At 50.7% G+C, this 22,024-nt stretch overlaps 1 protein-coding gene across 16 annotated transcripts in view; it reads left to right on the top strand.

Annotated features, from left to right (window-relative positions):
- Positions 1-1,283: 1,283 nt before the first annotated feature.
- SUN1 (Sad1 and UNC84 domain containing 1) overlaps positions 1,284-22,024 on the top strand; it is a 47,168-nt gene continuing 26,427 nt past the window's right edge. For 4 of the 16 annotated variants that reach the window (XM_061402388.1, XM_061402396.1, XM_061402389.1 and 1 more), the window contains exons 1-4: positions 12,534-13,862; positions 14,857-14,953; positions 18,421-18,570; positions 20,038-20,222. In XM_061402388.1, the coding sequence (XP_061258372.1) occupies positions 13,817-13,862; positions 14,857-14,953; positions 18,421-18,570; positions 20,038-20,222 (478 nt within the window). In that variant the 5' untranslated portion in view covers positions 12,534-13,816. The other 12 variants (XM_061402397.1, XM_061402399.1, XM_061402395.1 and 9 more) reach the window with 9 other exon arrangements.

Genomic DNA, 22,024 nt, shown 5'->3' with positions numbered 1-22,024 from the left:
TCCAAAATATCACAACTTGACAAATCAGCAATATTTTTAAATGAGATATTTTACCTTCTTTTTCATACTTCAGTCTTCAAAATTCTGTGTGTTTTATACAATGCACAGCTCACCTCAATTTCAACTAGCCACATCTCCAGTGATAGTAATTACATGTGGCTGGTAGCTACTGTGGACAACTGGCAGGCCTAGACTTAATCCAGATACTTAATTCTCCTCAATCCACTCCTCCCCCTGCTTTACACCCCACTCCGGCTCGGCCCTCCCAGGCGACACTCAAAACAAAACACAAAAAACACAACCTTCTCTCCTCTCTCAGCACTGCTCCTACTGACCACCTAACCTGCTTATAAAAAGGCATCTGTAAAATTTATACCGGGGATGTGACTTCCTGCGACCTCACCTAAAGTCACAGCCCCTGTGCTGAGTTAGTAAAACAAGAGAAGCAAAAGGCCATCTTTTCTGTTAGTAAACCCCACACGGACGGCCAGCGAACACTGCATTAGTCCACTGCTATCACTGTAATAAATACGTTCTCATTAAATAGCCCTCGCAACTGGTTTTTTCTTTGCCGCGCTGGAAGTCTTTTCGTGAGAGGGCAATTTGGCAAAGTCTTCTCACCCTCACCCGCTAACCTGCTGGAGCCGCGTTTCCTCTTTTGTAAAGTAGGATAGTAACAGCTTCTTTATCTACCTGGCAAATCGGTTCTGAAACGCAAAGAGATAATAAAAGGTCGGGTTCAGACACCGAAAAACTCCACCGGAGAGTGGCCTGTTGTTATCCGTGGGTGGAGAAGCCTGCAGGCTAGGAAGGCGCACGTGTGCTCCGCAGGCCCAGGGGCAGCGGCCTGAGAGCCCGGTTCCGCCACCGCCCGCCTCGGAGGAGCGCACCTGCGACGCCTAGGGACGCGGGCGGAGCTCGGAGGCCGCACGGGTACGGGGTGTCGGGGCCGGGGGCGCGGAGACAGCCACGCGGCGCGGGGGTGCGGGTCGCAGGGAGGGCGGCCCGGCTGCTCGGAGCCCACACGGACGACTCCCGCGCCCGAGGTCCCGCTCGGCACGAAGACCTGCGCGCCACCTCGGAGCCCTCTCGCCCCGCCCCGTCCCCGCGCGCGCCGCCCTGGGGGCCCGCCCACCTCCCCGCCCGCGGCTCGGCCTCCGGTGTCGATTGGGTGGGCCCCTAGGGAGGCCGCCTCTGCATTGGCCGAGGAGCTTCCAGAGGCGCGCCCGCGATTGGTGGGCTTCTGCGTTTCTCCCCGGCGCGGCGAGCGATTGGCTGGCAGGGTACGGTCTCCCGGGCCTGGGCGGTGCAGACAAGGCCTCAGGCGGCGGCGGCGGCGGCGGCGGCGACGGCGAGCGCGGCGCGAGTCAGGTGAGCTGTGGCGGGGCTCGGGGCGGGAGGGCCGGCGCGGTGGGGCCGGGGCCCAGGCGCCCCTCCGGGCGGCGGGGGCAGGAGCGGCCGCGGGCCCCGGCGGGGTCGCCAACGGCCGCGGCCTCCCGTCAGCCCCGCGGACCCCGCGCCCCCTCCTCAGGCGGCGGTCCCCGCGCGCGGGCCGTGCGCGGCGCCGCCGGACCCTCTTCGGGGCCGCCCCCAGGCCGCTCGCCCTCTGGCCGCGTCCCCTCTGCCGCCCCGGGCGCCCCGCGCCTCACCCGGCGCCTCTTCAGCGCCCCGCGCCCGCTCGGCGCCCGCCCCCCGCCCGCCTCCGGCTCGCACGCCCGGCTCGCCGCTCCGGCCCGGGGTCGCGCGTGCCCGCCGCTGCAGGCGGGGGCCGACGTCGGGCGGGCCGGGCCTGGTGCCCGGCGCCGCGCCGGGTCCTCCGTGCCCGGCGCGTCCCCTCGCCCCGCCCTCGCGGCTCCGAAACGTGAGCGCTCCTGCTGTTTTCGTCCTTTTCTTCGGACCCTTCAGAGTGCCTTTAAGTCTAAAACGCGGGGTGACTGGGAAGTTCTGGAGAATTTAATTTGCTCGATTTATTTGCTTTGATAGTTTTCTTCCCTCTTTTTTTTCTTTTCTTTTTTTCCCCCTGTGTGTTTGTTTGGAAATGCTACTGTGTTGGGGCATTGGACCTCTTGATTGGTCATCTTTATCTCTCCTATTTTCCACCGATGTCTTGTTTGACTTTCTAGATTTCGTTAATGTCCTGACTTATTTGTTGAGCGTTTTGTTTTGGTCATCAGATTTTACATTTCCCGGAGGTTTGGTCGTTAACTGTTTTTTCCTCTAAAATTTTGTGTCGTGTTTCTGAATGCCCTGGCGTCTCATTCTCCGTCCATGGCCTAAGTGTTGGCTTGCTTGCGTCCTCCTGTCCTGCAACATGAGGGCATCTGAGAGTGGGACCCTGCCCAGCCCTCGGGGAGCCCCGTGCACCTGCTCTGGTCCTGTCACTGCTGGCTGAGAGGGCGGGTTGGGTTTCCTTGAGCCATACCCAATGTCGCTGCCCTTGGGCCCTTTGATTGGACTTTCTAGAGGTCCAGAGAAGGGCTTCCCAATCTCCTGCCTCATTTTAAGAGTGGAAGACCATGGCTGTGGGCTTTACAAATTAGAGAGGAAATGCTCTCTTATCCCCCGTTTCAGGAAGGCATTCTAGAACTCGACTGCCCTTTACTTGCTGGTCTAGCGAGCCCTTGGTTTTATGCTCCAGTCTTTTCTGGGGGGAGGCAGGAAGGCGATCCATGCCGAGTAGCTAACTGCTTTTTTTTTTTTTTAAGTTGTAAAAAATACACGTCATAAAATTTCCGCTTTAACCTGTACAACACCTCGCGTTGTTGGTTCGCAGTGTTGTGCAGCCATCACCCCTGTCTGGTTGTAGACCTTTTTTATCATCCCAGATGGAAGCCCGGTACCCACTAGGTGGCCTCTGGCAGCAGCTAAGGTTTTTTTCTGTTTCTGTGAATGTGTCTGCTCTGGACTTTTTTTTTTTTTTTTTAATACAAATGGATTATTACAGTATGCGACCTTGTGTGTTGACTTCTTTCACTTAGCAGAATGTTTCTGAGGTTTATCCACGTTGTAGAGTGCGTCAGAACTTGGATTCCTCTTTGCAACTGAATAATATTCCATTGTACAAATATATCAATTTGCTTATCCATTCATCTGTTAGTGGGCATTTGAGTTGTTTCCACTTTTTGTCCATTATGAATAATGTTGGTATGAACATTTGTCTACAAATTTTTGTTTGAGCACCTGTTTTCATTTTTGGGGTGTATATCAGTAACTGGGAGTGGAATTGCTGGGTCACATGGTAACTGTATTTAATTTGTAGAGGAACCACCAAACTATTTTCCACAGTAGCTGCACCATTTTACATTCCCACCAACATTGTGCAAGGGTTCCAATTTCTCTACATCCTCTGCAACACTTTTTTTCCATTTTGCATTGTTTTATTATGGCCATCCTAGTACTTGTGAGGTGGTGTGTCAGTTTGATTTTGATTTGCGTTTCCATAGTAACTGATGATGATCATCTTTTTATGTATTTGTTGGCCATTTATATGTCTTCTTTCGGGAAGTGTCCATTGTAGTCCTTTGTCCATTTTGTAGTTGGCTTATTTGCCTTTTTGAGTTGTAAGAGTTCTTTACATCTCCTGAATGCTAGACCCTTTCAGATACATGATTTGCGTATACTCTCTTGCATCCTTTGGGTTGCCTCTCCACTCTGTTGACGGTGTCCTTTGATGCACAAGGATTTTACTTGTGATGAAGCCGCATTGATTTTCTCTTCTGTTGCTCACGCTTTTGGTGTCTTATCTGAGAGACTTGACAAATCCAAGGTCGTGGAGGCAAACCTCTATGTTTTTAATCTAAGCGTGTCTAGTTTTAGCTCTGAAATGTAGGCCTTTAATGCATTCTGAGTCAGTTTTTGTATATGGGGTGAGGTAAGGGTCCAGCTTTGCTTGCAGATGTCCAGATGTCCCAACACCACCTGTTGAAGAGACTGCCCTTTCCCTGTTGACTAGCTGGCAGCCCCGTGGCACATCAGTTGACATAAATGTGGGCTTTGTCTCTGGGCTGTTACTTCCGTCCTGTTAGTTTACGTTCTGTCGTCGTGACGGGAACACACGCTTTGAGGTAAGTTTTGGAATTGGAAAATGTGAGTCCTCCAAATTTGTTCTTTTTCAGCATTGCTTTTGGCTGTTTGGGATTCATTGCAATTCATATGAATTTAAATATAAGCTTTACCATTTACAAAAAAAGCCTTTGCGATTTTGGGAGCACACTGAGTCTGTTCTTGCTCAGGGGGGTATTGTCTGGCTAACACCATTGTCTTCTGGCGCCTGAGTGGGGCTCTCTTTCTGTTCATTTGTGTCTTTCATTTCTTTCAGCAGTGTTTTATCATTTTCAGTGTGCCGGTCTTATACTTTTTTAAACTTACTCAACTAAGTTTGTTACTGTTTGTTGTTCGTTTTTTTTTGGTGCTCCAGGTGAGGAACAAACTCACAACCTCTGACTAAATTTGTTACTCTTTTTGTTGCTACTTTAAGAGCAGTTGTTTTCTTAATTTCATTTTTAGATTATTTGTTCATTTTTATTCATTGTTTATTCATTTTTAGATTGTTAATATTGTATATTTCTAGTAAATAGAAATATAACTTATTTTTGTGTCTTGATCTTGTATTGTGCAACTTTAACTTCTCTCAGTTTACTAGTTTTAATAGACTTGTGAATTCTTTAAAATTTTTTATAATGCCACCTGTGAATAGAGGCAGTTTTACTTTTGCTTTCTAATTTGGATGCCATCTATTCTTTTTCTTGCCTAATTGCTCTGGCTAGATCCAGTACAATCTTGAATAGCAGTGCAAAAATGGTGTCCTTGTTTTGTTTCTGATTTTAGGGGGAAGTTTTCAGCCTTTCACCGTAGAGTGTGGTGTTAGCTGTGCTGCTGCTGCTAAGTCGCTTCAGTCGTGTCCGACTCTGTCGTGACCCCATACACGGCAGCCCACCAGGCTCCCCGTCCCTGGGATTCTCCAGGCAAGAACACTGGAGTGGGTTGCCATTTCCTTCTCCAATGTGTGGAAGTGAAAAGTGAAAGTGAAGTCGCTTAGTCGTGTCCAACTCTTAGCGACCCCATGGACTGCAGCCCACCAGGCTCCTCCATCCATGGGATTTTCCAGGCAAGAGTACTGGAGTGGGGTGCCATTGCCAAATCCCTTTGTCAGATAGAGGAAGTTCTCTTTTCCTAGTTTGTTCAATGTTTTTGTCACGAAGAACTGTTGGATTTTGACAGATGCTTTTCCTGCTCCAGTTGAGATGATCACGTGGTTTTGCCTAATTGCTTCTTAAGCGGACTTTCATTGTTTGGTTCGTCCTGAATTTGATTCCGCTCTACGTCCTTACTTCCAAGTGTTTACAGGTGTCACCATCTTCAGACTTTTAGGGTTCCATGATGAAAACTGGGCTATTTCTCAGTGTTCCTCATTGAAGCTTATGGTTTCGCTGTTTCTGGCCTGCATGAGTTTTCATTCATCCATCTGTTTTCTAGTTTCCAAGTTTCTTGCTATTGTTTTTCCTCCTGTTCAGTAAATGCCAGGCACTTTTGGTAGCAGTAGTGACAGGATGAAGCCAGCTTCAGCACTGCAACACCTGTCCGTACCTCTATATTTCAAGGGGAGGTGAGAACCCGGACAACTGCAGGGTGTTTCATGGGGCCCACTGTTGACTCAAGCTAAGAGGTCCTGAACACACCCGAAATTTGAGCACCCACATTGGGGTTTGCAGGGCAGTGGGAACGAAACAGTAATTCCAGTCGAGCACATGTGATGTTCCTGTGAATATTGCGGAGAGTAGTTGTGCTCTGTGGTTCCTGCAGGAGGGCTGCAGTATTATCTTCTTGACTGAAAACACCTGTGTTTGCTTCCTCCCTTTTTTCCTAAGTTTGGAACTCGTTGCTATTTTGGACAGCTTAGCCCACTCGATGTCCAGATAGAAGAGACTAGACTGGCTCCATTTGAAACTTTACTTCCTTTGGGCCAAAATAAATTTAGGATAGACAAAGTATAGACCACAGTGTTGCTGTTTATAACCTGCTGTTTGTTATAATCAGTGCTGTAATTTACTGCTCTGTTAAGTGGCCTGTGTGATTCATCGGTCAGTTTTGCAGTTTGAATTGTATCTGTAGTCCTAGTTGTTAGTTGAGTGCTTTGCTTTTCATTTACTGGTAGAGGGGCACTCCATGAACCGTTATTGACTGAATTTTAGTTTAGGGACTAAGAACCATGTGACAGATGGTTTTAGATATTTGTGCAGAGTAAAGCTGCAGGGGCGAGACTTGAGTCGTGTGAGAGTAATTAAGCGCAGATCAGTGGCTCCCCGGTGGCGTGAGGGGTTCCCCAGGGCGCACACGGCTTCAAAACAAAAGAGTGCTTTGCCCAGTTGCTTTGCTCTTAGTCATTCTATTTTCTTTGTTTGATCTTTAATATTATTGGAAGATGGGAGCCTTATCTAAAATATGAAAAACATCTATTTAAAGGTTTCTTTACTTGCTGTTTATGCTACAAACCCTTTTAGTACTGGTGAATGCTCACTTTTAGCCCGGTACTTCACATGCAGGAGGACAGAGCATTAAAAAGGGTGATCTCGAAATGGTGTGGATCGAGTGTTTACCTTTATAGTAGCAGTAAAATCCTGTGATTATTGTTTCTGGCTGTTCCCAGTTATAGTTGGAAATGAAGCAGCAGACGCCTCAGTTCTGATTAAATGAGGAAACACACGAAGTGCTTCAGGTTAATGAGGAGAAGGAGTGTGGGGACCAGATGTGTGGAGCCGCACTGCTCTTTAGGAGTTCATCCAACACGGGGTAGGAGGGAGCCGAGAGAGGGATGAGGGGAACAAGGAGTGTTTTCAGGTTAAAGGCAAAGCAGTGTGGTAGCAACGACTTCTCCCGTGTCTCTAGGCACCTGTGTGATATTCTTGGTTCTACGAGTCAGGGTTAGCTCCTACCCTCAGAGAGTTCACGGTCTAGTTGGAGAAAAAGACTCATTAATCAACAGCATATTTCTCCTATATGGTTAAACACCAGGGAGCTCTAAAATTGGCACATAATTTGGATGCTTCCTGGAGGTGGTCTTTCCGCTATAGCCTGAGGGTGCATAGAAGTTAGCCGGGAGCAGTTGGGGTGGCAGGAGACCAAGGGAGTGGGAATCAGGATCAGGAGGGCATCCCAGACAAGAGAAGGGCACTGGAGCTGTATGTAAACGGAGCAGAGGGAGAGGGCTACCTGGGACCAGGCTCTCAGTGAAGCTGTGATGTGGGTGGTGGGAGATGGAGCCCTGGACAGGGGTCTCGTTTGTAGGTGCTGGGAAGCCATGGGATCTGAAGGGAGGGAGATGGTTGAATCTCTTTTGGGACCATTCTGGCAGTTTTCTGGCTTGAGAAGGCAAGACTGCTTAGGGGGAAATTAGGGGTGCTCGCTCCCAGGAAGCCAGCGAGAGATGGTCGGGGGGTGGAGGACTGGCCCAAGGGAGGGTACCGCTGTTCCAGGCGGGCGGTGGTTGCTCCCCTTGAATTCAGTGGGTGACGTGCAGAAGTAGAATCAGATGCCTCCCTCAGGTATACAAAGAAGCAACAGATGGACTAGATGAGTTAAAAATGGCGGAAAGTGCGGAGGTCAGATCTGCGTGGGCAGCAGAACCCATGACAGCCTGTCCCGGGCTCTGGGTTAGGAAGGCCTTCCAGGGGAGGGCTGAGCCTGGGCCGATCACACACGTCTGTTCAGCAACAGACGGGGCCAGCCCAGGCATGCCACCTAACTCCTGTGCAACGGGGAGAAAGAGACAAGCCGCCTGCAGGATGAGACAGAGGGCTTTCGCCTGCCAGAGTGGCCTCTGGTGTCCCGAGGAGCCCCATGGGGTGTGGGGGCCCCGGATCACCACCCGGCATTGTCCCGGAAGGCCCTCCGTCACTCGCTGTCACCGAACTCTTTCCGGGGGAGGTGCCGGGCACATCTCTTCTGACCGCACCGCTGGAAGGAAAGTCAGTGCAGTCTGGGTCTGAGAACTGTGGGGTCATGTTTTCTGTCTTCTAAGAAGAAAAACCCTTTACAGTAACGGGCAGAAAGTGAGCTGCCTTTGCTGAAACACTGAGGCAGATCTCCCTGTGAGAGGAAGCACAGGCTTTATTAAAACCATCGAGTGCATATCACTGGGAGATGGAAGCAGGTGATAATGCATCTTCACATAGGAGGAGTCATTTCCCCGAAAACTCCGCTATTATGTAAACAAAGCTATCTAGCCTGCCTCTTTTCCTATTTCATCATTTCTGAAAAAAGAAACCTCAGATCTTGGCTGGAAGCTGTCAGTACAGAGTTGCTGCTGGTAATACCCGACTCCTGTTGGGTGCTCCCACCCTCCAGCCAGATGGCGCTGGGCAGGTGGGGTGGTGACGGGCCGAGGCCTGCTGCAGGGCGGGGGCCAGGCTCCCACCACTGAGCGAGAACCCCAGGTCTGGCCGCCTCACACCGCTTCACAGATGGAGACCAGCCTTCTTTTTCTTTTTGAAAATAATAGTTACTGGGTTAATTGTTTAAGTTGTAAGACCAAAACCTACTCCTTATTTATTTTTTAAAACCTTTTTATTTTGTACTGGAATTTAGTTGATTAACAGTGTTGTGTTTCAGGTGTACAGCAAAGTGATTCTGTTATACGTATATTATCTACCTATTCTTTTAAAAGAAAACGTGAACAGTCCCAGGCAGGGTAGTCTCATTCTCTGTAATTTACAATTAAATTTAGTGTAGTATTTTTCTTGAAGTTTTAAAAATACATTCAAGTATATATATAAAACATACAATGTTCTGTGAAGGTCTTTCACATATTTTTAGGTTATACTCATTTGTTTCTGATTCGCTGTTTTAAATAGCGAGATCATTTTTTAAGTATTCTAGTATAAACCATAGTTTTCCATAAACTAGCAGTGTTTTGCCTCCTTAAAATGAAAACAGGTAGGTAATGCCAATTCCTGTTTATTATGTTATGGAAGTAATTACATTGAACATGATATTTGGAAAACAATAATGTCTAAGCCAGTTTATGTTTATTTCTAATCTGTAGGGAAATATAACTAATATTTTTAGTCTCTGTGTTAGGAGTTTTAACAGGATTAAATCTGAGCAAAGTGATTATGTTCAAGTAGAGTACTCTTGGGAAGAAGGCAATGGCACCCCACTCTAGTACTCTTGCCTGGAGAATCCCATGGACGGAGGAGCCTGGTGGGCTGCAGTCCTTGGAGTCTCGAAGAGTTGGACATGACTGAGCAACTTCCCTTTCACTTTTCACTTTCATGCATTGGAGAAGGAAATGGCAACCCACTCCAGTGTTCTTGCTTGGAGAATCCCAGAGATGGGGGAGCCTGGTGGGCTGCCGTCTGTGGGGTCGCACAGGGTCGGACACGACTGAAGCGACTTAGCAGCAGAGTACTCAGGGCTTCCCAGGCAGTCAGTGGTTAAGCCCACTGCAGGGGGCGCGAGTTCAGTCCCTGGTCAGGGAACCAAGATCCCACATGCCCTGCGGTGAGGCCAAAATCACCAATAAGATACAGTACTGATTTTTTTTTTAATCACTATAGTACTAATTTTTAAAGGGTACCTCTGAATTTTAGTTTTAAAATTCTTCTGTACAAGGCATGTGATAAAGAAGCACCGGATTGCCCAGGTGCACGCTGACAGCCAAGCCCTGGGTGGTGAAGGGTTGGGAGTGAGGCTGGGCCTCGTGTGCGGGTGTGAGGGCCAGGGCGGGCAGTGCAGCCTCCGCCTCAGCTCAGCTCAGGGCCTCGGACACGGCCTGCGCCCAAAGAGGGGAGGGTGCAGTCCAGCGCGTCCGGCGTCCCCTTGGACGGCCGCGCTTCCTGAGGGCGAGGTGCGGTGCTCACAGGGGACTCCGGTGGGGGCTGACAGGGCAGCTGTGTTGTTCCCGAGGATTTGTGCAGGGAAGCCATGTCAGCCTGTGTCCGTCGGGCTCACTTCTGGGCTGAGCCCACTTGGTCAGCAACCCCATCAGTTCTTAGAAACCTTGATAAACACAGTGCCTTTGGAGCACATTCTGATGGTCTTAGGCATGGTTTAGTAAAAAGTATCTACTAGATGATGGTGCTTGCAGTTTGTAATAATGAGAAGAAATGCTCCGACCAGTTTCACAGTTTGATTTTTTTCTAGTTTTATTTTAGAACCGATAGCATTTCTTAAGAAAATATTTTGTGCTAATTTATTTCAGGGCTATTAACAGTTTTATTTTCTTTCTTTGGTATTGCCATTTGCTTCAGTCTATTTTCAACCATGTGACTTGTAATTTTTAATATTTTTCGGGCATGTTTTCTAAATTGTTATTAGATGAGTACAAATATTCTAAATAGTAGAGATTCAAATTATATGTCCTGGTAGAACTAAAATTCACTTTTGACCAAAACATTCAAGAACAAAAACTGAACTTTGTATTTCATGTCTCCCATATGGTGTAAATATTGCAGTGTGCCCTGGGCCAGGGGAGAGCATTACAGGGGAAGCCAAGTGTCACCGATGAGGCATCTTAACTCATACTTGAAAGCCCCGCTAGGATCTACATGTTGGTAAAGACGCTTGTTTGATTTCCTAGGTTTGAGACCAGCGTCTGCAGTCTAGACAGAGGACCTCCTTTTGCCCGTGCGGGCTGGCCTACGTGTGTGGCCGTTGGGACAGGAGCAGAGGGCGACACCTGAGCTCCCTTCTCCATTCCGGGCTGTATCTGCCGAGGTGAGCGCTGCACCCCCCTCCCCCGCCGCCTCCATTCAGACGGCAGCTCAAGGGAACACCCCCTCCCTCCCCCCACGCTAGCCTGCTGGGCCTGCAGGTGCCCTGGCGTGAGCCGGCTCCACTGTGCGCCCCCCGTGTCCACAATTGGGGCTCAGAGGACACGTGGCCGTGCAGAGGTCAGCCCGGTGGTGACAGCTTTGGGAGAAGGGTGTGGCCTGAGAGACTAGAGAAGTGGGGACAGTGCAGCCTGTTCCTCATGAACACACACATTTGCAAAATGTTGACTTGGAATTCTTTTCAGCATTTTCTGATGCTGATGAAAACATTTTCAATTCATTATTTCACTTGCTCTTTCTGTACTGCTCAGATTATAAATGCAAATCTGATCTCCCTCAAGTCACAGGCTGAGGCCACCTTCAGGCCCTGCTGCAAGTGGGAAGACTCTAAGGTTACACTCAGGCTTGAAGTAGCGATGGTGTAAGAGGAGCCTTGAGCGGCTCTGGGGACACGCCAAGCCTTGCAGCAGGGAGATCGCTGCTGGGGGTCCTGCTGAGCTGAGGCTGGGCTGGCCTTCCTGCCTGCTGGCTCCCGTGTGGCCATCTGAGCTGCCATCGGGCTTTCTCTTTCACTGAGGCCGGGGTGAGTGACTCTTCCATCTCGGGGATTGTTAACTCAGAAGACAAAGGGAAAAATCCTTCTTTAAAAAACAAAACAGACTTTGTAACTGTATTCCACAAAATAATTAAAGCTTACTTGTTGAGTATTTGCCATGTGTCAGGCATCGCCTTACATGTATCGTTTAATTCTCTTTTGCTTTACTTTATTCTGTAATTTTATCTAATGTTCGTGTTTTATGAAAAGAACTAGAGATTAATTTTAGCGTGTTGTGAACCCACATCATGATGTGTCCAGGGAGGCAGAGTGAGGCAGCAGGGGTGGCAGAGGAGAAGCTGGGTGTGCAGAGGAGCAGCAGCCTCTGTGCCCCGTGACGCGTCCGCACTGAGCTCAGGGGAGCACGCCTCACCCCTTGCAGCGCGTTTCTGAGTCGAGCTTGGTGCGGCTTCTGTACCCACCTGTCGCTTTGGAAGGATCTGCGTGGAGAGGGGTTTTCTGGGCGCTGGAGGCAGTCAAGCCAGGGCGGCATTTCCCTGGGCCGCAGGTCTGATTAGTCAGGGCTGGGTTCTGCAGATGATGTTACGTGTGTGTACTAAACACAAAGTCTGTGTGCCTACAGGAGTGAAGTCGGAATGAGTAGGGAAAAGTAAGAGCCCTGACCACAGGTTCCCGTTCCTTCCACCCTTGTGGCCGTGAGGTCCGACCGGCTCGGGCCAAGACCTCTCTCCTCCGTCCCCCGCCTGCCTCTCCTCCAGGCCACGGCTGGTCTCCCTAGAGCTGTGGGTGTCCACACCAGCGCTCTCACGGTGTTACCCTCGGGCGTTCCATTACGTCTGAAGCTCCCCTCATGAAACGTTTAGCCAGAAGCCTTCCCCGGGCCTGGCACCCAGCCTGTGTCTGTGCTCTCGCCCGTAGGACGTTTGCTCGGTCACTCTGCTGTAACCCTATCCTGCTCGTGGTAGGAAACTCGTCTGATGGCCAGTAGCTGCACTTGGTTCTTGGATAGAGTTTTATTTCAGAGACAAGAAGTCCCCTTTCTTTCTGAGCTGTGGCAGAAGACCTCTGTTAAGGCTGACAAGGGTGGCATCACTCAGCTTCCTCTGTCTCAGCGATCGGAAGAACCAGGCTGAGTGGTGAGCTTGCAGCTGGTCCTTGCCTCTGGCAGCTTTGGAAACACTGTTATCATTAGAAAGTAAGCTCTCTTTTAGATAGGTGAAAATGTGAGAACGTGTTGATGTAACTTTTTTAAAATAAAAAGGCTGTACTAGGCAGACACCAGGGACCTATTGTATAGCAAAGGGGACTGTATTCAATATCGTGTAATAACCTATCGTGGAAAAGGATGAAAAATACTTTGTGTGTATGTGTTTTAAGTATATATATGTTTGTACGTATGTATAACTGAATTACTTTGCTATGTACCTGAAATCTTGTAAATCAAGTATACTTCAATTAAATGAAATTAGAAAGTATTATAGATAAATTGCAAATAGCATAAAGTAAAAAGGCTATCAGTTCTCCGAGTGGCCTCCTCCCCAGGCTCTTCTGTGCTGAGTCACGGGCTGGCCCTCCTTGCAGCCCTTCAGTGGCCTTGCCTGGAGCACTGCCGCCGCTCTCGCAGCTTCCTGAATATGAGGAGCCGTTGCAGGCGGCCAGTCAGCTCGTGGCAGAGCTCAGGTCAAAGCCCAGACCCGTCGGAGTCCAGCCCTGGTCTCAGCCGGGCGCTCGGATGTCTGCACGTCATCGTCATGATACTTCAGTGCCACTTGGCTTTCGGCCACCTGCCACTTGGTCATTTATAACTTTGCATACGACTTTGTGTGAACGGATCCAAATACTCAGTCCTCTAGGATGCGTTGAATACGGGTTGTAGAGACGTTGGTCAAAATCAGCTGCAGCAGGGCTTCCTTGGTGGCTCTGTGGTGGAGACTCCACCTGCCAAAGCAGGAAACACAGGTCCAAGCCCTTATCCCGGCACCGAGGAGCAACCATGCCCACGCGCCTCAGCTCTGGGCCTGGGCGCCCGAGACCCTGCTCTACGCACAGCGAGAGAAGCCGCTGCGGTGAGAAGCCTGTGCCAACTGCAGCGAGAGTAGCCCCTGCTCACTGCAACTGGAGGAAAGCCTTGCAGCAGCGAAGACCAGCACAGCCATAAATAAATAAAATAATTTTTATAAAGGTACAGGATTGGAAATGATGAAATAAAACTGTCATTAAAACAAAAGCAGCAGCGAGAACAGCTTTAACATGGGGTGGTACTGAGGGGGTGGTAGACAGCGACGTGAAAGGCCGCCTGGGGAGGGAAGCTGGGGCTGGGAGCAGCTGCCCTGCTGGTGCTCCTCTGGTTGCCGGGTAAGCTGCTGCTTGCAGATCTCCGGCAGAGCCATTGTTAGCCTCCGCTGGGTGTGGCCCCGCCTGCGGAACCCGCACCGAACCTGAGCTCCGCTGCCGGTGGGACGCAGGGAGGCCCGGCAGGTACTGAACACATATGTGGGCTCAGCGTCAGTTACTGCTCTTTGCAGCGGGAGCTCCAGGTGTCTATTAATAGAGTGAATTGTCCTTGTCTGGCACGTGTGCTGCCTGGGCGGATGAGCCAGGTCCCCAGTAGGAGCGGGGCAGTGTCGAAATTAGTAGTCACGGTGACAGTCTTAACATGTAAACAGTGGTGTTTGTTTCTATGGGAACGTAGTTTTTAAAAGTCTACCGGGATTGTTTAAAAGAATATGGGGTGAATTTAAGTACTTTTGGCTTAGTTTATAGAAATCAGTTGTTTATGCGTGATTGTTTTTTTGTCCAGGTTTATTTCCCTTGGTTTTTGAGCAGCAGATTAAGATTCATGTTACTCCTGTGAGGGTGTGGTAGTGTTTTTTGTTTTTTTTTTTGAAGTGTGTATTTTTAGACAGAGGAAAATTTGAGTCATTTCAAAGAAATCTAGATGACAGCCTTGAAAACAATATGTTCAAAACTTTTTAATTTAAAAATAATCTTTGTTTTTCTTTGCGGAAAAATAAAAGGGTAACCAGAGCTTGTAGCTTCTCTCTTATTCAGCCTGCAGTCTTCTGATTCTGAGGCACTTGTATAATTAAAAACTTCACTTTCGAGGAATGCATGGGGGTGATCTTGACCATGGAGCAAGAGTCAGTGCTGTTCTACTTAATAACAACAAAAATTTATTCCCAAGGCGTGAGAACGTTTTGACACCTTCACGAATTTTAAAAATACGCTCTGAAGAGGGTCTGAGCTACTCTCTCTATTCTCTTCATTTTCAGTCGGTCGGTCTAGGGTTCCCCTTTGCTTTTGTAGATTTATCATTTTAGGGAACTCAGTCTGACAGCGAACTACACCCTGGACTTGGAGCCATGAGAAAACTTGTCTCCTTTGCTTAAAAGGAAAAAACCAATCCTGCTTTCACTTCTCACTGGCCTGTTTGATCAAAGTGCTGGTGGCAGCGCTTTAGTCCGTTGCTACAGGGCTCCTCTGTGTGTCCCAGCCTTTAACAGCCTGTGTTGCTTTTCCCACTCTCTGCAGTATGCTTTGAGACCGTGAACATGGACTTTTCTCGGCTCCACATGTACACTCCTCCCCAGTGTGTGCCTGAGAACACTGGCTACACGTATGCACTCAGGTGAGCTGCACGCGTGCGTGGTCTTGAATGCCGTGGGGCTGCTGTGGCTCTTACATACTTGGACCCAGCTGCTTTGTATTGAAAGTGAAAATGTCTGTGAACTTTATGTTATGCTCTGGTTTTACAAAACTGCTAAACTGACATGGAAACTATGAGGGTTTTTTTTGAAAACCAAACGTTTCTGATGACTCAGTGATTCGTCACTGCAAATGACTGTTTTAGCCTCCACCCAGGTGGCTGTGGTCTCAAGAGCACATCTGTGTGGTTATGTTGGGGTTTGTGATTTATGTTGATGGCTGAGCAGTTTAAAGTTAACAGAAGTAACCTGGAAAGTGATTTACCTTTGAGAGGAGGCACCCTGAGCAGAGTCTTGGTGAAGCCTCGGTTTCTGGAGCACGGCTTCTGGCAGATGCAGTGCTGAGTCTCCTGGTTTTATTTGTATTGTGATTTCGTGCTGCGACTGGAAGTCTGAGTCTTAAGAGGTGTTGACTTGCTCTTTGCTTTTCTAGTTTACCAGGTAGAAAGGACGGTTGAGATGAAACTTAAGTATGGTAAAGTTATGGGCCAGTGACAAAGGGCAGATGTTCCTAGGTTGGTGAGGATTTGATTAGCAGACAGAAAACCCTTTGTATCCCGGCAAGGTGCTCAGAGCACACAAGGAGGATGCTGTCAGTTTCACCATGGCTTGTCTTCTAAGAATTAAAAATGTGATCGAAACTTAAAATTGGAAGATACTTTAAGAAGCATACTTCGTAGCAGCATTAGTCAAGCCTGGTAGTTAATGACTTGAGTTTCTAGTCACAAGTTTAGATCGTGTCATGCTTTTCCATAGTAACGCACTGTTTTTATGGAAAGTCCATAGTATTTTAGAACGAAATGAGTAGGCCAACTCAAGTAAAGCTCTTCCTTATTCTGTATTTGTGGAGCATAAAAATAATTCTTGGTAATTTATTTTTAATTTTTATAACTCATTTAATTTTGTTTTTATAGTCTTTTATCTGTTTTCATGGTCCGTTTTTAAGCATCCCTTTCCCTGGAGCTCCCCCTCGGGAGAGCAGCACTCTGTTTCAGTCAGGGCACTGTAGCAGGGCCGTGGGCTGGGTGAGGACTGGAGTGGGAAAGGCAGGTGAGCTGAGGTGTGTTGGGAGGTGGGGCTCTTGGTGGGGCGGTATCAGCAAAGGGTTTTCCACCCGGAGGGGTGGGACCAGGTTTGTGCGGGTCTTGAGAATGGGGACGGTGCTCTGCAGAGCCTGGCAGACATTCAGCTGAGAGTTCATGGGAGCAGGGCTCGGGCAGTGCTGGGCAGGGGGTGAGGTTTGGGAGGGACACTGGAGGCCTTGTGGTTGACAGGGGGAAGGGGACGAGGGAGGGGCAAGGGTGACTTCGCAGCCTGGGACGGCAAAGGAGGAGCGCCTGAGAGAGGACCCGTTCATGGGAGGGTGTGTGAGACTCAGGCTCAAGAGCTCTATGGGCGGCAGGCGCCATCTGGCCCTCAGCCAGCCCAGATGGAAACCCCAGTGCCCTGGGGGTCAAGGCCCACATCTCGGAAGAGGAAGTTGGTGGAGGGGTGTAGGTCCACATCTACATGGTGAATTCTGACTTGAAATAATCACAGTTTTCATTTAAGAAAATTATGTAAAATAATTTTGGAAGAAAAGTAATAACTATATTTTGTATTAAGATTACGTTGAGCTTAGCATCCTCTCTATTCAGTGTGGGTTAGTGTAGCCTCCACTCCAGCCTCTAAAGTTAAGAACCTTTTCCTTAAGTTATAGGTGATGTCTCAAATAGATACAGCAACTTGAAGCTATTTGTACTGATTTTCTGTTGGTTTAACATTTTTCAGTGTCAGACCTAAAGCTCACCAGTGGGCTTCCCTGGTGGCTCAAATGGTAAAAAATTTGCCTGCATTGCGTGAGTCCTGGGTTCGATCCCTGGTTTGGGAAGATCCCCTGGAGAAGGAAATGGCAACCTACTCCATCCAGTATTCTTGCCTGGGAAATCCCATGGACAGAGGAACCTGGTGGGCATCAGTCCATGGGGTCGCAAAGAGTTGGACACGACTGAGCGACTAAGCACAGTGTCAGATCTAAGTTTACGCTGAGCTTGATTCTGAAAATTTTTTTGTGATTGTATTTCTTTATTCCTGGCTGTGCTGGGTCTCTGTGGCTGCACGGGCTTTTCTCTAGCTGTGGAGGGTGGGGCTGCTCTGTAGTCGTGATGTGCAAGTTTCTCACTGTGCTGGCTTCTCTTGTGAAACACGGGCTCTAAGGCATACGGCTTTAGGAGTTGCAGCTGGTTGTGACTCCCAGGCTCTAGAGCACAGGCTCAGTAGTTTGGTGCAGGGGCTTAGTTGCTCCGTGGCACATGGGATCTTTCGGATCAGGGATCCAAACATGTTTCCTGCATTGGCAGGCAAATTCTTTACCACTGAGCCACCAGGGGCGCTTCTGGAAATATTTTTATAATATAAAGTAAATTGCAGAAATGTAAAGTCCATTTACTTTACTCAGATGCTCCCGGATGTCCACACCCTTGGTCCTGGGGTCTGCTGTCTTGACTGGGCCTGTTCTGCTGCCTTCTGGACATGCCCCCAGGTGTCCCCAGAGTCTCCACCTCCTGCAGATTAACCACTGGGCCTGCCCAGGGCCTCCGGGGAGCAGGTCCCCCTCTAGCTTCCAGGAGGCCTTTGTTTGCACCCGGGCCCAAGTTCATGCAGCCCCACCCTGTGCCTTGTGCTGCGATTGACTTTTCCCCGGCTTTGCTCCCAGTAGCAGCTGTGGCCTCTCCCTCACCTTCCTCCTTCCTGCCAGGGTGTGAGCTCACCTCCTGGAGGTGTGGAGTCCTCACTGTCCTGCCCAGTGGCTGGACTGTCTGTAGGGCCCCCGCCCCCACGGGGCACTGAGCAGGTTCTCCACTCCTGTTTCCGGATCTGGGAAGCTTGCTGACAGCGCAGAAAGACCTGTGCTTTGGTTTAAGGTAATTACATGGAAGTGGGTTTTCTTTGTACCGTTCGTCTCTGGACCTAACGGTGAGTTAGAAGCAAAGTGGCGCTGGTGGCTCCTTACTGGCTTTTCCTCTCCTCCTGTTTGATTATTCAGCAGCTTCCTGGGCTCCCTGTCTCAATATCTGCATTATCAGGCAGGGTCTGCTGTTAACAGTAAAGGTTGTAGTCTTCTGACAGGGTTGACTTCGTGGCCATGGTGAGGTGCAATGACCAGCGCATCTCTCGCACTTCGCAGAACCGGCCCTAGACCTGAACCCCAGGCAGGGGCTGCGGTCAGAGCCCGTGGAGGGCGTGTCAGCTGTGGGCCGAGTTGGTCCCAGCTTGCTTTTGCTTTGTAGGAAAAGCTTCACGTCCTAATGGCTGTTTTTAAAAATTCACACCAGCTTGCACGTTCTGCTAGTTTGTTTTCAAAGTGGGGCTGTAATCGGTGTTTATCTCTGACGAGGTCTTTTCCTTCTAGTTCAAGTTATTCTTCTGATGCTCTGGATTTCGAGACTGAACACAAGTTGGATCCTGTATTTGATTCTCCGAGAATGTCCCGCCGCAGCCTGCGCCTGGTCACCACAGCCCGCGCGGCGGGGGACGGCCCCGCTGGGGACGGCGCGGCCAGGTGAGTGAGATGGGGACCGGCGCTCCGCGCTCTGGCCTGCAGACCCTCGCTGCTGGCGGTTTACCACTGCGCGTGCACACAGGTGCTCACGTGGCTGCAGCTCTGCTGGGGACCAGGCTGACACCAGGGCTGGGCTGTGCGGGTTGTCTGGCGTTGGTCTAGATGGCGAGGACACCCCTGCTTGCGGGCAGTGTTCCCCCTCGTCCGCGTGCGGGCTCCCAGTGGGGAGGGAGGCCTGCCGCCCGTCACGCGGCCCTGCGGCATCTGTGTCGTCAGTGCTTTCAGCCTGTCTGTAAACTGTGTGGACCGACAGGCACACGCCTGAGTTTGGATCTTTACCTTGTTGACTTGATTTCGGATCGCTCCAGACGCTTGTCGCTTACTTGTGCACAAGGAGTGTGCGATCCCTGTGCCGTTTAGAGATGAAGGAAAGCAGCAGCTCTGCTGTGGCGTTGTTCGTGTTAGAGCAAGGGGTGGGACTGCTGACTGAGAGAGGACGGGCCTCTGGGCTGACAGCAGGGCTGGGCATGGGCGTCTGTGGCACTGCCTCCCCGTCCACAGGACACACTCGCACACTCTGCCCCCTGCAGCCACGCGGGGCTCACACTGGTGTGCCTCTGGGCACCCTGGTTCTGACAATCTGCTGCTCTGTGCCCGGGACTCCAGGACCAGGTTTCCTGGGGTGTGTGTTCGGGGGGCCTTCCTGTCTCTGCTCCGTCCCTGGAGTGCAGGGGAAGGAGCTTGTCTTCATGGGCTTCCTGTCCATCGTCGCAGTGAGTCCAGTGCAGAAAGGATGTGGTGACAGCCTCTCCTCGGTGCGCTGGACGCGACTCCATCTTTACTGTGACTGAGAAACTGCAGGATGTGCCTGTGGTGCCGTGACTTGTTTTTTAAGTTTGAACCCCTTTTGGGTCACGAAGTAAAAGTCGCCCAGTGGTGTCCGACTCTTTGAGAGCCCATGGACTATAGAGTTCATGGAATGCTCCAGGCCAGAACACTGGAATGGGTAGCCTTCCCTTCTCCAGGGGATCTTCCCAACCCTGGGATCGAACCCAGGTCTCCCACATTACATACAGACGGATTCTTTACCAGCAAAACCACAAGGGAAGCCCAAGAATACTGGAGTGGGTAGCCTTTCCCTCCTCCAGGGGATCTTCCAGACCCAAGAATCAAACTGGGGTCTCCTGCATTGCAGGAAGATTCTTTACCAACTGAGCTATCAGGGGTCATGGGCTCCTAAGTAATCTGAAAACTACCTGTGCTTACAATTTGCAAAGGAGTTATTGGAGCCCAGCTTAGTTCCTATTTTAGATGAATAGGTGTCTTACTATATAGCAGGAAGGATGTAAGAGAATGTTACTTTAACAACACTTCATTGTCAGGCAAAGATTTTGTGTTGGTAAAACGCAATCATTTGTATTTGCCAGACAGAGTTTGTAGACTTGTTCCTCACTGTTTCTTTCTTAGACTAACCAAACAGCGCAGCAGCGCACACAGGTCGGCATTTAGCATCCACCACAGCTCAAGGAAGGTCCTGTCCTCGGCTGTCAGCCATGGCGGCTCGGGCACCGTGCAGGCCTCGGCCTGTCTGCGGCCTCCTGTGCTGGATGAGTCTCTGATCCGTGAGCAGACCAAAGTGGACCACTTCTGGGGTGAGTTGTCTCTGGTGATGTCTCCAGTTGTCCTGAGAAGAAGGGGTGTTGTGGCCAGTTTGTCGCTTTGCCCCTTCCTGGTGGGGGCAGCCCAGGGAACGTTTGAGGCCTTCCTCTGAATCAGATTGGAAATGCCAGGAAACCAGCTCCCTTGGCCAAGCGCGTGTCCTGCTGCAGAAGGTGGCATGGAGGGCTCGGGCCAGGCTCATGACCATCTGATGCGGGACTTCTGTGCGGTGTTGACGCGCAGTCACTGGTAAACTCAGCAGCGTGGTTTCAGGTTCTGGGCCGCAGTTTCTGACTCCTCGGAAAGCACCTGGTGAAGACAGACCGACTCCAGAGACGATGTGGCTGTGACCTGATCCCCTGAGTGGTAGCAGCGCGCCCCGTTCTCACTGCAGAGGATGCAACGGCCGCAGGGCCCGTGGCTTTGGGGGGCCGAGAGCTGCAGTGTCTCCTTGACGTTCAGGCTGCCCCTTTGAGGAGATGTGGAGATCAGATCGGCTCTAAAAATAGCCTGTGCTGGTCTGGGGAGGCCTCGCGCGCATGTTGGTTTTGTTTTGCTCACCAGCGGAGTAGCACTTGGGCAGCAGAGAGGCGAGTGCCTGCTCCTCCACTCACAGGGGTGTGTGAGCATGTGAGACAGGGGCGTGTGAGCATGTGAGACGGGGGTGGGGGCGGTGTGAGCATGTGGGGGGGGGGGCGTGACCGTGAGACGTCGGTGTGTGAGCATGTGAGATGGGGATGTGTGACTGTGAGTCGTGTGTGTGAACATGTGAGACGGGGGTGTGAGCATGTGAGATGGGGATGTGTGACTGTGAGATGGGGGGTGTGTGTGAGCATGTGAGACGGGGGGTGTGAGCATGTGAGACGGGGGGGGCATGACTGTGAGACAGGGGGTGTGACTGTGAGACGGGGGGGGCATGACTGTGAGACGGGGGTGTGAGCATGTGAGATGGGGATGTGTGACTGTGAGATGGGGGGTGTGTGTGAGCATGTGAGACGGGGGTGGGGGGTGTGAGCATGTGAGACGGGGGCGGCGACTGACTGAGAGGGGATATGGACGGTGGGAGCATGTGAGACGGGGCATGACTGTGAGACGGGGGGTGTGACTGTGAGACGGGGGGGGCATGACTGTGAGACGGGGGTGTGAGCATGTGAGAAGGGGGGGTGTAACTGTGAGACGAGGGTGTGTGACTGTGAGACGGGGGTGTGTGTGAGCATGAGACGGGGATACGTGACTGTGAGATGGGGGGTGTGTGACTGTGAGACGGGTGTGTGTGAGCATGTGAGACGGGGGTTGTGACTGTGAGACGAGGGGTGTGAGCATGTGAGATGAGGGGGGCGTGACTGTGAGACGGGGGTTGTGACTGTGAGACGGGGGCGTGTGAGCATGTGAGACGGGGTTTGTGACTGAGACGGGGATGTGAGCATGTGAGACGGGGGAGTGTAACTGTGAGACGGGGGTGTGTGTGAGCATGAGACGGGGATATGTGACTGTGAGATGGGGGCTGTAAGCATGTGAGACGAGGGGGTGTGACTGTGAGACGGGGGTGTGTGACTGTGAGACGGGGGGTGTGACTGTGAGATGGGGTTTGTGACTGTGAGACGGGGGTGTGAGCATGTGAGACGGGGTAGTGTGACTGTGAGATGGGGGGTGTAAGCATGTGAGACAGGTGTGACTGTGAGACGGGGGTGTGTGAGCATGTGAGACGGGGGTGTGAGCATGTGTGAGACGGGGGTTTGTGACTGTGAGACGGGTGTGACTGTGAGACGGGGGGTGTGACTGTGAGATGGGGTTT

This window comes from Bos javanicus, chromosome 25 (assembly GCF_032452875.1).
Source record: "Bos javanicus breed banteng chromosome 25, ARS-OSU_banteng_1.0, whole genome shotgun sequence".
NCBI classification, from domain to species: domain Eukaryota; kingdom Metazoa; phylum Chordata; class Mammalia; order Artiodactyla; family Bovidae; genus Bos; species Bos javanicus.
Note: the sequence above shows the minus strand (reverse complement) of the source record. Positions and strands in the feature narration are given on the sequence as shown.